The sequence below is a fragment of the Geotrypetes seraphini genome, chromosome 12 (genome assembly GCF_902459505.1).
Source record: "Geotrypetes seraphini chromosome 12, aGeoSer1.1, whole genome shotgun sequence".
NCBI lineage: Eukaryota > Metazoa > Chordata > Amphibia > Gymnophiona > Dermophiidae > Geotrypetes > Geotrypetes seraphini.
Genome location: NC_047095.1, coordinates 6,605,569 through 6,622,831, shown reverse-complemented (window position 1 = coordinate 6,622,831; position 17,263 = coordinate 6,605,569). Strand labels below are relative to the sequence as shown.

Here is a 17,263-nt window from a genome sequence, read left to right as displayed (position 1 = left end):
GTGGGGAAAGGATATTTTGAAATGTTTTATAAAATTCTACTGTGTAACCATCACCACCTGGAGCGGATCCAACTCTAAGAGATCTCAATGCTGTTTCTAATTCTTTTAATGATATAGGTTCGTCTAAACTTCGTTTTATATGATCAGGAATTTTGGGTCCATTAATTAAATCTAAAAATTTTTTTCCATCTTTTTGTTTCTCCAAATAAGGTTCGGAAGAATACAGATCCTTATAAAAATTTAAAAATTGTTTTAATATTATATTTGTTTGATTTGTTATTATACCATTATCATCTTTTATTCCATTAATATTAGTTCTCCTTTTTTTTGCCTTAAGATAATTTGCCAATAATTTTCCCGCCTTATTAGAATTTCCATAATACACTGTTTGCTTGGAAAACAAATCTTTTCTTATCATTTTTGAAGTTAATTCATTATATTTACCTTTTGTTTTCAAAAGAGCTTGTAAAACTTCATATTCCCATTTACTTATTAATTTAGCTTCTAATATTTTTATTTCTTTTTCTAATTCTATATATTGTTTTTTGATCTGTTTCCTAATAAAAGCTGAATATGATATAATATTACCCCTCATAGTTGCTTTAAATGCATCCCATACATTCTCTATAGATGTATCTTCCACTAAATTTGTTTGAAAAAATTCATTAATTTGTGTTTTAAAATTTTCCAAAAATTTGTCATCCACAAGCAATGCATTATCAAATCTCCAAAGAGGTCTATTATTTTCTAATTGATCTAATTGTAATTCTATCCATATTCCCGCATGATCCGAAATGATAATAGGATCAATGGAGGTTTTAATCACCTGTTGCACTTTATTTGTTGAAACAAAAATATAATCTATTCTTGAAAATGATTTATGAACCTGTGAACAAAATGAATATTCCTGATCATTAAAATGAAGAATACGCCATATATCCTTCAAATCGCATGATCGAACTAAATTATCTAGACCTAAAGATTTAATATTTTTACCTGGTTTTTTATCCAATAATGGATCCATTACAGCATTAAAATCTCCAGCCACCACTAAATTAGAGGCAGCCAGTGGTAATAACATATTTTGTAGCTTTTTGAAAAATTCTGATTGATTCGAATTAGGGGCATATATATTAAATAACGTCAGGGTATCATTTCCCATACCTATATCGATATGTATCCATCTTCCATGTGGATCTGAACTTTTTACCTTTATATTGGCCATACATTTTTTATTTATAAGAATTGCAACCCCTGCTTTTTTACCCACTGCTGGAGCAAAAAAACATTCCTTTATCCATCCACCTGATAATTTCTGTGATTCCTTCATATTAAGATGGGTCTCTTGCAGACAGTAAATATCTGCATTTTGCTTTTTTAAAAATGTTAATATTTTTTTCCTTTTAATTACGTGATTCAGGCCATTGACATTAATAGAATATATTTTAAAAGACATTATATATTTTAATACTTTTCATTATCTTATTCTTCCTCTCATCTTTCATATTTAATATCCAAAAAATTTTCTTCATGACACACATATTTAACCCTAATGTATCTCCCTTAATTATTCTAGTAAATATTCTCCTTGTCCCTCCCTTTCCCACCCAATACATTGGCTGCTTAAGGATACACATTTGAACTGTAATCCAAACATTCTCCCCATTCCAGGCAATCAATATTCAATATTTAAACAAATTTCCCTTCTATCTATCTATATTGATCTTTTATATCTTTAATCATTTTCCATAACATTTTTTTAATGTATCATTATCCATTTAACAATATGTTAATTTGCATTTCCTTAGTATTATGATTTCAACATATAATTATTTTAAACATATATGTAGTGTATTATTTAATAATTTTCCTATATTCTGTTCTTTCTTTCATATAATTATTATTGTCTTTTCTTTGTATTGTTTTCCTCCATTTCTTTAGATATTTCGATATGTTATATTTTCTAATTTTTCATAGAGTCTTCAAAACCATCTTAATGTTTTATGTTAATATATCATAGGTTCTGGTTTAGAGAGAAAATCTTTTAGTTTTTCGGGATCCTCAAAATATAAGGATTTGTCTCCAGATGATACTCTCATTTTCGCCGGGTAGTATAGACCATATTTAAATCCTTTTTCTTTTAGTAGAGGTCTCATGTCTAGTAGTCTTTTCCTTTTAGTTGCTGTGTTTTTGGCGAAGTCTGGTAAAAACCATAATCTTGATCCTTTATAATTTAGGTTTTTATCTTTTTTTGCAGCATTTAGTATCTCTAGTGCTTGTTGGTATCTCAGCATTTTGAAAATTATTGGTCTTGGTCTATTTTTGTTTTCTAAATTTTTAATTGGGATTCTATGCGCCCTTTCAATTTCAATTGGTTGTTTCAAGTCTAACTGTAGTATTTTTGGAATTAAATTTTCAAGGAAAAGGATAGTATTTTTTCCCTCTAAATTTTCTTGTATTCCAAAAAGTTTGATGTTTTTCCTTCTTCCTCTATTCTCGTAATCCTCCAATTGATCTTTTAATTTATTTAATTCCAGGCTGTCGTTTTTACATCTTTTTGATTCACATTCTATAGTTTCCATTTTTGATTCTAGTTCAGTTGTTCTTTTGTTGTTAACTTCCATTTGTCTATGAATATTTAAAATTTCTTCTTTCATTTCCGACATATTAGTTATAGTTTCCTTGAGCATTTGTTTGATTTGTTTAAGTTCTTCCATGACTTCTGCTTTGCTTAATATGTCTGGTTCTTCAATAGGAAGTGGTATCTTGCTTGGTGTTATTTGGTCTTGTTTCTGTCTTTTTGCAGATGTACCAGCCTCATTTTTGTTTTGTCTGGTGCTTGCCATATTGTTGTTTTTAATCCCTTTTCTTCCAAAATTTAGTTTTATCTTTTAAAGTAGAAATTTTCTTTTCCTTTTTTGCCTTTTTTCCTTTTCTTTTTCTCTTTCTCAGTTATCTGTCTCAATCTTATATACTCCTTTTTTAGTGTCTTTATCTCTTTAATATTGGTAAAAAGGTTCTTTGAAGTAAGTGTCAGTTATTTGTTTCCAGTTTTATTGATGTGAGAAAAAAAAGAACTAGTAATCCTTTTTTATGGTTCTTTTCCTTTAAGCCCCTTCACTGTTTCAATGAAAGAGGGGGATATTCAATCCAACAGCATTTCCTTCCTTAAATTTTTCGCAGACTTGTCGGGTTCTTCCACAGATTTAATTCATTACCTCTGGCAGTCACTCTTTTTTTTATGACACCCCGCTTCAGCGCTGAATAAATAAAAAAAAAAAAAAAAAAAAATTGTTTGGTAGTCCTTTCTTTTAATTCTCCTCTCACAAGCCCAATCGCAGCCCTGACCGAGGAGAGCAACCTTTCATCTAATTCTCTTCCCTTGTTTTGACAAACTTGAAGCAACTGTTTTCTGTTCACTCACAGCGTCTCTCAACTGCCTCGATGTCTTGCCGCTTCAGCTTTTTTCCAAAAGTTCCGTTAACCCCTTCCTCTGTCTCCTCTCATACAAGCCCAATCGCAGCTTTGTAAGAGAAAAGCAATTTCAATTCAGTATTTTGTTTATTTAGTAAGTTGATATTCTTTCTCTGTCTTCAGCGTCTCAGTGTTCAATCACTGAGAGAAAACGCCGGTATTCCTTACTCTCAGTTTTCTTCAATCAATCCCCCCTTTCAGCGTCGTCGCCGAAGGGCTTTCACATATATTGTCAGCTCTTTTTCCCTCTAGCTCCGTTCAGCTTTACTCTCTCCCAATATCTATTCGTTTTAGCACGGAGGGAAAAAGTTTTTTATCAGCCTTTTTCAGCGCTGGCAGGAGAAGGCTGTATCAAACTGTCACAGCTCCACAATCAACCGTCAGCAGCCTCACATCAAAATAGGCTTCCTTTTCAACAGTTATTCAGCGCACAGAGAAATAACAACACTTTTTATATTTCAAGCTTCTCTTTCAATATCTTACCCAGGCTTGGCAGTTTATAATATCAGGCTGATGTCCCCTACGCCGAGTTTACTTCAAATATGCCCCGTTGCTCTGGCTATCAACTTCCTGTCATGAAAGAACTCAGCATAAAGAGAAACAAACCCTCTTTCTTTACTTTCCTCCTTCAGACTATTGTTTGATTATCAGGCAGTATACTTTTCATCAATCTTTAAATTTATATCTTTCAACTTCTCTTCGTTTCAGTACTGAGAAAAAAAAAAAAAAACGGTGCTCTGAATTCTCAGCTCTCTCTCTTTCAGGCTTCAAATCAGCTCCATTATAAGCGGTCACTGCAGTTAATAAACCATTAACTGAGAAATATATTTTCTTTTTATTTCCCCTGTTTCAATTTTTTACACAGTTATAGCACTGAAACTTTTCCTCCGTTAGTCAATTCAAATTTTATCAGCCTTCATACACTGCCTCGTCTTTTCAGCACATATAAAAGCCGGTAAAAGATTCAATTATCGTCCTCTCAGCTTTCTTTTGATGTCGGCGGTTTTCAATTTATTTTTTCAAAACAATCTTACTATTTCTTTCCTTTCAGGTTTTCTTCAATATCAGCAGTATTATCAGATAATCTCCGTTGATAGATTTTTCCCCCCCTTTTTTTTCGTCGGTTAACTTCCCGTTGTCTTGCTGATTCAGCTCTGAAAAACTGGCACTTCTACCTTCATCTCTTTCAGGATTTCCCCGATTCTCCACCCCAGGGCTCTGACTCAGTGCTTGATCCCTACCACTCTAGAAACGGCTTGATTTTTAAAAGTTTTATCTTTCACGAATCAGCGATTCAAACCTCAATACCGCTTCGCTCCAGCACTGAGGAAAAACGGCACTCTGACCTTTCAGCTGCTATTTCACAGACTTCAACTTCAGCATAAGAGGGTAACATCAATAATAATTATTTTTTTTTTTGAAATCTTCAAGAAGGGAATAATATTTTTATCTTCTTTGCCTAGATGAAGAGGAGCTTAGCGATTACCCGTCCATTCGTGTTCGCGTTAAGCCACGCCCCCGTTTTTTTTTTTTTTTTTTTTTTAAATTTGGGGGCCAATGTTCAGTACTAATTGGATTTCTAGTGCAATAGGTATGTCATTCTGGCCGAAAGGGTATTATCCCCATGCTTGTGAGTCTTGCAGAAGGAATCCACTCCAGGTTTTTGATTCCTCCTTCTTCACCAGAGGGCTCTGCTGCTTCCTTCAGTTTTTCCCTCTGAATGCAAGCTGGAAGCAGCCTTTATGATCTGTTCTGTATGTATGTATTTAAAAAAAAATTTTTAGTGTGTGTTTCACAGATTTTTATTGTTTTCGGTGCTCCAGAGCTTCCCAGGTCAAGGGGAAAGCTTTGCCTGTGTGAAGAAGAAGCAGATTTGATCTGCAGATGGACAGGCCTATTCCTCTGTGGTATCTATTGGCAGCCTGCATAAACTGTTGTGGAGCTTGGGGTCCAGACCTCTACAAGCTTTGCTTGCCTACTGAGTTGCAGGGGCTTGAGCGTAGGCTGTTAGGCACCTGCAGGGCTCTTCAGGGTGCCAGCTGCATTTTGCTTCCCCCCTTTCACATGCACGGGTCTGGCAGTGAGTGAGGAGGTGCACGAGGGGGCTTGGGTTTCCAGTGCATGCCTGCTTTAATAGCAGAGACTGGCCAGAATCCGGTGGGCCTTTCTGACAGAGACTCAGAGGATGAAGGATCTGTCTGTATTCTTCTGCTGTTGTAGAATGAATCTTCCCTGCTGGGAGAAGCAATATCACCGACAGGAGCGAGTGTGCAAAATACAGTGGTGGCCCTCGACCAGGGGGATGACCCTATGGTACACTGGCTGTTTAAGCCACCAGCTCTGCTAGGGCCCATTATTGATTTCCTGCGAGAGTTATATCTCTATCCTCAGCCTGAAGACTGCTTTGGATTTGGCAATAGGTAGGAGATTCCACCTCCAAGGCTGCTCTCAGCACACTTCCTTCCTTTCAAGGGACAATTATTGTTCGGATAGGGTCTGGACGATCTTATTGCCAGTGTAACAGATTGTCATCTGAAGTCTTTCCTGACAGCATACCGCAAACCTTGAGAGGTTCTGGACGGTCTAATTTTTGTGGCTCCAGATGCTTTTGACAGTACTCGGGAGGAACCTCGTTTCAGAAATCCTGTTGGGGATCAAGACAGAGATGATTTTTTTTTTTAAATTGACAGTTTTTATTGAATAAATCAGCAGAACAAAAAACAAAACAGCACAACGGAGCTAAGAAAAATGAGAACAGTAAATACAGGAGTACAGTGATTTTTCAGTACTCCTCGCATATAATAAAGAAAGAAAGGAAATCCTCCCTTTTCCCCTAAACTGCAAATATCAAACTGCAGAGTGTTTCTTCCACCTCTCAAATTGAACAAAGGCATCCATTCTATGATTCTTACGAGCAGTTAACATATACAAAGCATACCAAGTATCCAATTTTTGAAGCAACATATTACAGGTTAGGTTTCCATAGAGCAGCCATCACATCGGGCCGCAGACAGTAATAGTTTATTAAATGTCTCTTCCTCCACCTCAAAGTCCGGAGGAAAAAGATGCAGAAATGTCAAGTAGGCAAGCACTCAACTTGCCTGCCTAGTATAGAAGAGAGAAGATCAAAATACCTTTAGAATAGGAAAAGTCCACCACATATGAAAATAAGTACCCCGCTCCCCACATCCTCGCCAACAAAGATAAAGCCCCCTGTCCACTGTGCAAAGCGAACTGGGGAATAATACCACCTCAATAAAACTTTAAACCATCAAGACAGAGATTTTCAGGACCTAGGCAGAGCCATGCCTCCACTTCTCGTCCTGCTTCAGCCTCCAAGAAAGCACAATGATTACACTTCCCTGAAGATTGGGGGTGGCTCTCAGAGAATATGGAGGCTTGGGCACAGATCTCGTCAGACCATTGTGTACTGGAGCTCATTTGCAGCGGTTACAAGTTCGAATTCGTCCATCCCTTAGGAGTCTGGTTTGTGGATTTTCAGGTGGGGTGCCTGGAGAAGGCATGCAGGAACTCGGCCACAGGCCAAAGACTGGTGGAAATTCAGGCCATAAAATCTGTGTCGCCTGAGGAGTCGGGATTGGGTAGATACACCATGTCCTTCATAGTGCCCAAGAAAGTCTGAGGATTGGAGACCCATTCTGTATCTCATGTACGATGTGGCATTAAAAGTTCCACATTTTTGTTTGGAAACAGTGCAGGCAGTGATTGCACTGGAGGAAGTTCTAGCTTCCTAGATTTGACAGAGGTCTACATTTCATATTCTCATCTTTCTGGAGCACAGGAAGTTCCTGAAAGTCATGTCCTGGAGAATCATTGCCAGTTCTTGGCACCCCCATTGGTCTGGTGACCGCACTGCACGTTAGCCAAGGTGATGGTATTGGTAGCTGCATATCTTTGCTGGACAGGTTTGCAAGTGCATTCATTCGTGGATGACTGGTTGATCAGAAGGAGAACAAGCAGTGACTCAGATAATCTGAGTTCTACGGAACCTGCTTTTGGAAAGTGAATTTTTGAAAGAGTCAACTGGAATACCTGGGAATTGTCTTTGACATGGCAGAAGGCCGTGTCCATCTTCCGGAGGCACGCGCACAGAGGTTTTGTACCCAGATAACAAACAGGATGGCCATGCCAGCTTTGTCTGCGTGGTACTACCTTCTAGTGCTAGAATCTATTGCAGCCACTATAAACGTGGCCCAGTGAGCAAAGGCTCATATGTGACCTCTTCAGAATGTGCTGCTATCGCGGTGGTCTCCACAATCGGTCACCTCCAGATGACTCTGCCATGAGCTCCGGAATCCCATGCCAATATGTTCTGGTGGCTCAGTCCACAGCCATTGTCATGAGGCATGTCTCTCAGAATAGCTTCATGAATGATTGTGACCACAGCTGCCAGCCTGTTCATCTGGGGAACTCGCTGTAATGGACGTCCTATTTAGTGGCATTGGCCAACTTTCTAGAGGAAGTGGTTGATCAGATTGTCCTAGAATACTCAGATTGCCTGACCATCCATCCTCTTCTCCAGCTGCTGTTAACGCCAAAGTTCCAATATTGCAGCAGTGGCATATGTCAATCACCAAGAAGGCACCGAGAGTGTGCAATGGAGTCTGCTTATTGCGCCGGTGGGCAGAGCTACACCTTCAGGCTGTTTTGGCAGTGCATGTAGCAGGAGTGGACAATGTCAAGGCTGATTATCATAGCAGGCAGACACTAGTTCTGGGAGAAAGACGTTATCTTCCACAGTCTTCCAGTCCATTGTTTGTCACTGAGGTCACCCAACATTTTGATTTGATGGCTACAGTAAGAAACAAGAAGGTGGACCGCTTCTTTAGTAGAAGGACTGAGCCCAGAAGCGCAGGGCTGGACACTCGTCTAGCCATGGCCATAGAACCAACTCTTATATATGTTTCCTCTGTGGCCCCTGATAGGGCAGATACTCCACAGAATTGCAAACCATCTAGAGAATCATCCTTTTTACAATGTGTATACTCTGTGATTGACCACCTCTTATGTTTGTTGGCAATGGGGGTAATTTCTTTTTAAAAAGGCATATCTGCAGATAAAATGGTGTTTTAGTTCCTGAAATAGCTTTTTCTATAATTTCCCAGTGTATATGTATTGCATAAACTTATCTGACCTGGGTAGAGACATCCCTGAGGGGAAGGATTAGTGTGGTATTTGGATTTAGGAGGTTACTTAATAAAAAAAATATCCATAAAAATAAAACTGGACACACTTGTATACCAAAAACCATATGTGAATATATGCATATATTTTCTAAAGGGTAATCTAAAAAAAAAAAAAAAAAAGTGTTCATATTCTCCTTTGAGTAGGGGTAGAAATGAATTATAGGTTTTTACTGTGTTTGTCCTGATCATTGGTTCTCAAACCTCCCCCCCTCCCTTTTTTTTTTTTTTTTTTTTTTACGAAGCTGCGTTAACGGCTGCCAATGCATTAACTGCCCCCAAGCCCATAAAGATTTAAATGGCTTCGGGGCTTTTGCCATGCGGCTTTGTAAAAAGGGGTGGGGTAAATGTTTTAAATATCCAAGCCAGTTTCTAATTTCATAATTTTTCTTTTCTTTTCTTCTTTGCAGCTCAGAGTAAGAGAGCATCCAACCCATGGACCTTATGTTGAAGAGTTGTCGGTGTAAGCTTCTTTTTTTATTTCTGGACATGAATATTATAAACTATGTTTCCTTCTGTTCAGGAAAGTTAATATCTAGGCTTATCCCCATAGAAAAACTAAATACAGAACAATTCAAGTTCCTATAGTATACATGATTTTTTTTTCTTCTTTTTTTTTTTAAATAGGAATGTAGTCACATCTTACTCTGACGTTCAGGTAAATTGGTAATTTTTCATATCCTGAAACTGGTCTGCTCTGTCTTAACATGTTGGTTAAAAGATGTTTTTCATGTGTAAACCTCACATTGAGTTGTGTTTGTATGCCTAAAACAATAATACTAAAATCACTGGAAATAATGCAACCAGTAGTTAACTGTCCTGTTCCCTGAGCTTCAGATGATGACAGTTGCTAGAAAAGCCTGACAACATCATTAATCTATCTTAAGATCTCATGATTTTAGGATGGTCATACAGGCAGTGGTTTTGAGCAAAGCAGACTATTTAAGTTTAGGGCTCCTGTATTATGGATGCGCTAACCAGTTGGCATGATTATAATATCAGTGCACTAGCTGATTAGTGCTTCCATGCCCTCTCTCTGCCACTGACACACCGCTTCCAAAAATCCTGCATGCTTAGCAAAACTAACGCAGAATGTTTCATGTCCTATGTTTAGGCTTTTTTTTTTTTTTTTTTCATAATTCGTTAAGCTCAGGTTAGGGTTTAGTGCTGCTTAGTTAAAAGGCCCCTTGATGTTTTGAAAGCTTTTGTGGATGGGTAAAGGCAAGTGCACAAAAGTGATGTTTTGTACGAGTACTGTAATAGTGTGCTGCTGTTTTTAAATGAATATTTGTTATGCCATTAGTGGTATTTGCTTGGTCATACGAGTACTGTAATAGTGTGCTGCTGTTTTTAAATGAATATTTGTTATGCCATTAGTGGTATTTGCTTGGTCATTTTATGTTCCGTTTTTATATTTTGATTTTGTGATCTGCTTTATAGATTCAGTAAATAACTTAGAAATTTATATTTCAAAGCACACACAACCTCGTAATGCAGAAGAAATGATTTGTGGTTTTGACAGCTCTCTTTAGTAAGCACTCGCCTAACAGAATCTGATTAAATCTTTGAGAGTCCATGCTAAACATCTGTAGCCTCTCTGGTTCTGAATAAAACACAAGCAGTTGTAGAACAGCTATTCCCAGACCATAGGGTTCACATGTAAAAAGGTCTGCTCCCCTTTAATCCCACTCTGATCTCTAGAGCTTCACTTCATCCTGTAACTGGTTGCAACAGTGTGTACTGACATCTCAGCTTTTTGTTGGCACAGGCTTCTTAATAGTGTGTGGAAGGCTAGGAGCTGTAAGCCCATCCCCACTGGTGCTGCTAACCTCTGTTGCTTTAACAGAAACTAGCCACCTACATAGTAGGTTTTTTGATAATGTGAGCAAGGGTTGGTGTTCTTAGCTTTCTAAATTCACAAGTATAGTTTAAAGGCACCTTAAATCTTTGCTCATGTAGATCAGATTCATAACCCAAAGAACTTTTAGTCCAAGCATAAGAGAAGGCTGTTCTGTCCTCTGCAGGCTATAGACTACGATGGAAAAATTGAATGCTGTTATCTTAGGACAGGCTCTCTTACATTCTTATCTTGCAGTTATAAGGCATTAAAAAATATTCCTAAGAGGATTGGTCTCTCTTAGGCCTAGATTCTTAAAAAAACGCATAAAAAATCGGGTTGCTATTGCAACCATTCTGGTAGCGAATAAAAAAAAAGTGAGTCATTCTCCAAGAAACGCTCATGCAAATGAGATTGGCGGAGAGTAGTGAAGGCTCGCTAAATTTGCATGTCCCTTTCACTGGTGATAGCAATGGGCACATGCGCAGAATAAGTGCAAAAAGAAAAACAAACCCCAAAACACAACAGCGGGAGAGATGTTAAATCTCTCCTCCTGCCAACCAACACCCCACGCCCCTGCAGTGGGAGAGATGCCCACTCTCTCCTGCTGTCAAGTGACCCCCTCCCTCCATCAGCGGGAGAGATGCCCATTCTTTCCCGCTACCACATACCTCCCCCTGCCTCCGACCCCTTTCCCCCTTACCTTGAATTAGTTGGTTGACCAGAGGGATGCCTACTCTCTGCGGCCAGCTGGCCTGTCTCTTCAAAATGGGCCTTCTCCTCCCCAGTGCATCCTGGGATGCACAGGGGAGGGGCCTGTAGCTTTGATTAGCCCAGGGCCTTAACCTGGGCTAATCAGAGCCTAGGGCCCCTTCCTGGATGCACTGGGAAGGAGCCTAAGGCTCTGATTGGCCTAGACACCCCATAGGAGGGGGACTTAAGCATCCAGATCAGTCAGAGCCTCAGGCCCTTTCCTAGTTGCACTGGGAAGGAGCTTAAGGCTCTGATTGGCCTAGATGCCCCATAGGAGGGGCCTTAAGCATCCGGGCTAATCGGAGCCTTGGACCCCTTGGGGAGGGGAAGGCACATTTTGAAGAGGTGGGCCAGCCAACTAATTCAAGGTATGGGAGAGAGGGGTTGGAGACAGGGGGGGTGTTGTGTGGCAGCTGGAGAGAATGGTCATAGCTCCTGCTGCTGGGGGTATTGCCACTGCTGGGGGAGGGGTTATTTGTGGTGGGAGAGAGTGGGCATTTCTCCCGCTGCAGAGGTTTTTGTATTTGTGGAGGGAGAGAATCGTCATCTCTCCTGCTGCTGGGGAGGTTAGGGGTGGCGGTTGACTTTCTAGCAGTCTCCGACACTGCCATGCCAGGGTTTTAAACAGTGCTGTTACTGTACCGGCACCCCTGGACCAATCGCTGATTTTTGTCACCAATAGCCGATACTGCTCTTAGAAAATGGTTCAACAATTGTTAAGAATCCACTGGAGTGCTCTTTTAAATGTTGAAGAGCCCATTTGCATTTAAGTGTCAGAGACTGCTAGAAACCTTACTAAAGACAGAGATAAGCTGTTTTGAGAATCCGCTGCTAAAATGCCTACAGGCTTAACTGTTGGAAAACAGTTTAGCGACGGTGTTAAAAGTTTTGAGAATCTGGGCCTTAGTCTATCCTGGAAGCCCTTTTCTCTTCCCTATGGACCGCTCTGACTTCCCCATCTGACTTCATAGTTTGTAACCCTACTCTGCATTCTGTGCTGTTTTAATATTGGTCTTTGTATGGCTGTCTCATGTTTTATTTGCTTCTCTGTTAAAACTTTGCTTTGTTAAAGCAAACATTTTTACTTGATTTCGTTTTTATTTTTTTTTTAGAGCTGGCTAGAACTAGGAAATAAGCAGAGAGCTACTGCTGCCACAGGCATGAATGACAAAAGCTCTCGCTCTCATTCTGTGTTCATGCTTTTGATGACACAAACAAAGGTATGGCTTAGCTGCTGCTGTAAGACGGTGAGACTAGAGAAGAAAGCACATCTACCCACTAAGCTGTTATGGCTAGACCAGGAGGCTACTTGTCTTCAGCCTTTCTTGGGGCTGCTTTCTTATATGCCCTGAACCAAAACCATGTACTACTGTTTTTCTGATAGCCAGAGAGTACCCATAGCTTAAAATAAAATGTTGTTCTATTTTAGAAATAAAAATACCTCTTTTCTGTAGTTCCCTGGATCTTCTTGTTATCCATTTTTTAAAAAACAAGGATGGGCCAAGCTGAGGAGTACCGTATTTTCGCGGATATAACGCGCACCATTGTAAAACGCGCACAGGGGTATAGCGCGCAGAAATCACGATGATATGTACAAAAACTTTTCTATACCGCGCTCAGGCATATAACGCGCATGCTGCCCGACTCTCCTTTCGCCCGCCCTGACTTTCCGTGCGCTGTCCCGACTCTCCGTTCACCCCCCTGACTTCCGTGCACTGCCCTGACTTTCCGTGCGCTGTCCCGACTCTCCGTTCACCCCCCCTGACTTTCCGTGCACTGTCCTCCCTTGAAGTCCTGTCCCCCCTTGAAGGTCTGTCCCCATCCTGAAAGCCTGATGCCCCCCCCCGACGTCCGATACATCCCCCCCCCCCCCGGCAGGACCACTCGCACCCTCACCCCGAAGGACCGCCGACTCCCCAACAATATCGGGCCAGGAGGGAGCCCAAACCCTCCTGGCCACGGCGACCCCCTAACCCCACCCCGCACTACATTACGGGCAGGAGGGATCCCAGGCCCTCCTGCCCTCGACGCAAACCCCCTCCCCCCAACGACCGCCCCCCCCCAAGAACCTCCGCCCGTCCCCCAGCCGACCCGCGACCCCCCTGGCCGACCCCCACGACACCCCCACCCGCCTTCCCCGTACCTTTGTGTAGTTGGGCCAGAAGGGAGCCCAAACCCTCCTGGCCACGGCGACCCCCTAACCCCACCCCGCACTACATTACGGGCAGGAGGGATCCCAGGCCCTCCTGCCCTCGACGCACCCCCCCCCCCCCCCCAGCCGCCCCGCGACCCCCCTGGCCGACCCCCACGCCCCCCCCACCCCCTTCCCCGTACCTTTGGAAGTTGGCCGGACAGACGGGAGCCAAACCCGCCTGTCCGGCAGGCAGCCAACGAAGGAATGAGGCCGGATTGGCCCATCTGTCCTAAAGCTCCGCCTACTGGTGGGGCCTAAGGCGCGTGGGCCAATCAGAATAGGCCCTGGAGCCTTAGGTCCCACCTGGGGGCGCGGCCTGAGGCACATGGGCCAAACCCGACCATGTGTCTCAGGCCGCGCCCCCAGGTGGGACCTAAGGCTCCAGGGCCTATTCTGATTGGCCCACGCGCCTTAGGCCCCACCAGTAGGCGGAGCTTTAGGACGGATGGGCCAATCCGGCCTCATTCCTTCGTTGGCTGCCTGCCGGACAGGCGGGTTTGGCTCCCGTCTGTCCGGCCAACTTCCAAAGGTACGGGGAAGGGGGGTGGTGGGGTCGTGGGGGTCGGCCAGGGGGGTCGCGGGTCGGCTGGGAGGGAGGGGGGTTTGCGTCGAGGGCAGGAGGGCCTGGGATCCCTCCTGCCCGTAATGTAGTGCGGGGTGGGGTTAGGGGGTCGCCGTGGCCAGGAGGGTTTGGGCTCCCTTCTGGCCCAACTACACAAAGGTACGGGGAAGGCGGGTGGGGGTGTCGTGGGGGTCGGCCAGGGGGGTCGCGGGTCGACTGGGGGACGGGCGGAGGTTCTTGGGGGGGGGGCGGGCGTTGGGGGGGGGGGGTTTGCGTCGAGGGCAGGAGGGCCTGGGATCCCTCCTGCCCGTAATGTAGTGCGGGGTGGGGTTAGGGGGTCGCCGTGGCCAGGAGGGTTTGGGCTCCCTCCTGGCCCGATATTGTTGGGGAGTCGGCGGTCCTTCGGGGTGAGGGTGCGAGTGGTCCTGCCGGGGGGGGGATGTATCGGACGTCGGGGAGTCGGCCGGGCAAGAGGGCTTGGGCTCCCTCTTGCTCCGATCGTGGATGCGGGTGCGGGTGGGAGCGCGTGCGAGCGGTCGTTCGGGGTGGGGGTGCGAGCGGTCCTGCTGGGGGGGTGAATCGGGCGTCGGGCGGGGTGGGAACTATGTTTAAAAACTTTTCTATACCGCGCTCAGGCATATAACGCGCGAGGGGTATGCGCGGTACGTAAAATCACGTATAACGCGCGCGTTATATCCGCGAAAATACGGTAATATACAGATGTATCTATTAACTGAGAGTGAACATTTTAGGGAGCATTGTATAGTCCACATTAGGACAAAGCCTAAAGTACCTTATATATGTGGGAGTTAGCATCATTAGCTTAACTGAATAGATAACAGTGTTTATATAAAAAAAAGCTTATAGAGCATTTTTTTTTTGTCTGGCCCAAATATATCCATGGGAGTGCCTCCTTCAATCTGGTTAAAGGTAATTTTTAATAGCTTTGAAGGAGAACCTTTTTCAGACAGCCAATGCATGCATGTAAATTACTATTCCAGTGCAATAGGTGAGACAGTTTGGATTTTTCTGTGTGCCTTTTCTGTACTTCACCGAGCTCCTTAACTCCACTTACAGTTTTTCCCTTCTACACACATGCCTGCAGGAGTGTGTTCATTCTGCTCTCCACATTTTATTTTATTCGGTGTTTTAAGTCCCTTTTTTTGGGAGGGGGGAGGGTTCTTTTGCTCAGAGAGTTTCTTCAGCTTTGCCTGCATTGAAAACACACAGACTTCAAGCTGTAGCTGACAGGTCAATCCCAGTTGGAACCTGTTAGCCAGCCTACTTACTTTTCTTTGGAGCTCGGAACAAGTCTGAAGTTGTCTCAACCTACTGTTAAGTAGGGGTCACGCGCAGGCTGTTAGGTGCCCTTAGGAGACTCTGCCCTTTGGACTAGCAGTGGTTCTTCGAATCTTCATCGAGGTGATGGTGGTCTTAGCGGCTTACTTAAATAAGATGGGTCTTACATTTACACCCTGTCTTGGATGACGGGCTAATCAGAGCTCCCTTGTTCGTTGAGGGTCAACACATGGTGGATCAGGTGATCCAGGTGCTAGAGGATCTTGGTTGGATTGTGAATTACAGAAAGGGCAGTCTCTCACCCATGTAGTCTTTGGAATACCTGGATGTTCTCTTTGACACGGCTGCGGGCTGCATCTGTCTTCCGGGGCATACAGACAGAATCTGTGTTCCCGGATTTCTTCTCTTCTGGGTCTACCAACTCTTTTGGCATGGGTGTATCTTCAGGTCCTGGGATCCATGGCTGCCACGTTGGATGTGGTTCTTTGGGTGAGAGTGCACATGCTTTTTTTCCAGCATGTCTTATTCTCTTGCTTGACTCCGCACAGGGAGGCATTACAGACCAGTCTTCCCTAGTCTCTGGAGGCTTGGGCCAGCATGATTGGTGGCTTCTCCCGCAATCACTAGACAAGTTCATACCACTGTAGATTGCCCCCCTGGGTCGTGATGCTGACAGATGCCAGCCTTCGGGGCTGGGGAGCCCACTGCATTCAGTGTCCTATTCAGGGGTATTGGATGCCCTGTCAGTGGAAATGATCGATCAACCGGTTGGAGCTCGGAGCCATTCAGCTGGCTCTTGTGTGCTTGCAGAAGACTCTGGAGGGCCAAGTGATGAGCATCTTCTCTGACAATGCAACAGCAGTAGCCTATGTCAATTGTCAGGGAGGTGCAAGGAGAAACTCTTTGGTTCAGGAGGCCCACCTTCTCTTTCTGTGGTGGAACGCCACCTCCAGGTGCTCTCAGCAGTGCACATGGTGGGATTTGACATTGTTCAGGCAGACTTCCTCAGCAGACAGCTCTTGGATCAGGGCGAATGGGTGCTGGTTCGGGCGGCATCCCTAGTCATTGTGCGGCACTGGGGTCGGCCCCACTTTCACCTCATGGCCATGACAAAGAACAAGAAAATAGATCAATTCTTCAGTTGAAGGTCTGAGTTCAGAGGCGAGGGCCTCGATGTTGTGCTGTGGCCTCAGGGAATTCTCCGGTATATCTTTCCTCTCTGGCTCATGATAGGCCGAGTCATTTGGCGGATTATGGAACATTCGGGCCGTGTCATTCTGATGGCTCCAGACTTGCCTTGCAGGCAGTGGTATGCAGATCTGATGCGTCTTTGCTAGGGTCACAGTCTTTGATTGAGCACCCTTCCTGACCTACTTAAGCAGGGTCTGTGTAGAGGACCGGGTCGCTTTGCTCTTGTGGTATGGCTCTTGAGCATGCATTTTTAGAGCACAAGGGCTGTTCTGATGTGGTCTTTAGAACTCTTCTCATGGCTAAGAAGTCGACTTCTGTATCTGCTTATGCTATGGCATGAAATACTTTCCAATATCGGTGCACTCAGGAACAAGCGGAGCTGTATTTTGCTCCACTTTCAATGGCGCTCACTTTTCTCCAGGCTGGTCTTGATTAAGGCCTCACTGTGGCGTCCCTTCGAGTCTAAGTGGCTTGGCTTTCTTGTTTTCAAGCCCGGGGTCATCATTCGTCTTTGGTGTCTCACCCTGATATTGCCAGATTTCTGAAAGGGATTCTTTGCATTAGACCACCAATTAATCTGTCATTCACCTTTGTGGGACCTAAACCTGGTGTTGTCTAGTCTACCCAAGACTCTCTTTGAGCTCCTTTGGGATGCTTCCCTCTTGGACTTGACGCTCAAGATGGTGTTTCTGGTCGCTCTTCCATCAGCGAGATGTGTTTCCGAACTCCAGGCTCTTTCCTGCCATGAG

The 17,263-nt window shown here is 43.7% G+C and overlaps 1 protein-coding gene across 3 annotated transcripts in view; it reads left to right on the top strand.

Annotated features, from left to right (window-relative positions):
- Positions 1-17,263, top strand: part of KIF14 (kinesin family member 14) — a 152,864-nt gene that overhangs the window by 26,022 nt on the left and 109,579 nt on the right. For all 3 annotated transcript variants that reach the window (XM_033916674.1, XM_033916672.1, XM_033916673.1), the window contains exons 6-8: positions 9,089-9,141; positions 9,306-9,336; positions 12,381-12,488. In XM_033916674.1, the coding sequence (XP_033772565.1) occupies positions 9,089-9,141; positions 9,306-9,336; positions 12,381-12,488 (192 nt within the window). The remainder of the gene's footprint in view (positions 1-9,088; positions 9,142-9,305; positions 9,337-12,380; positions 12,489-17,263) is intronic.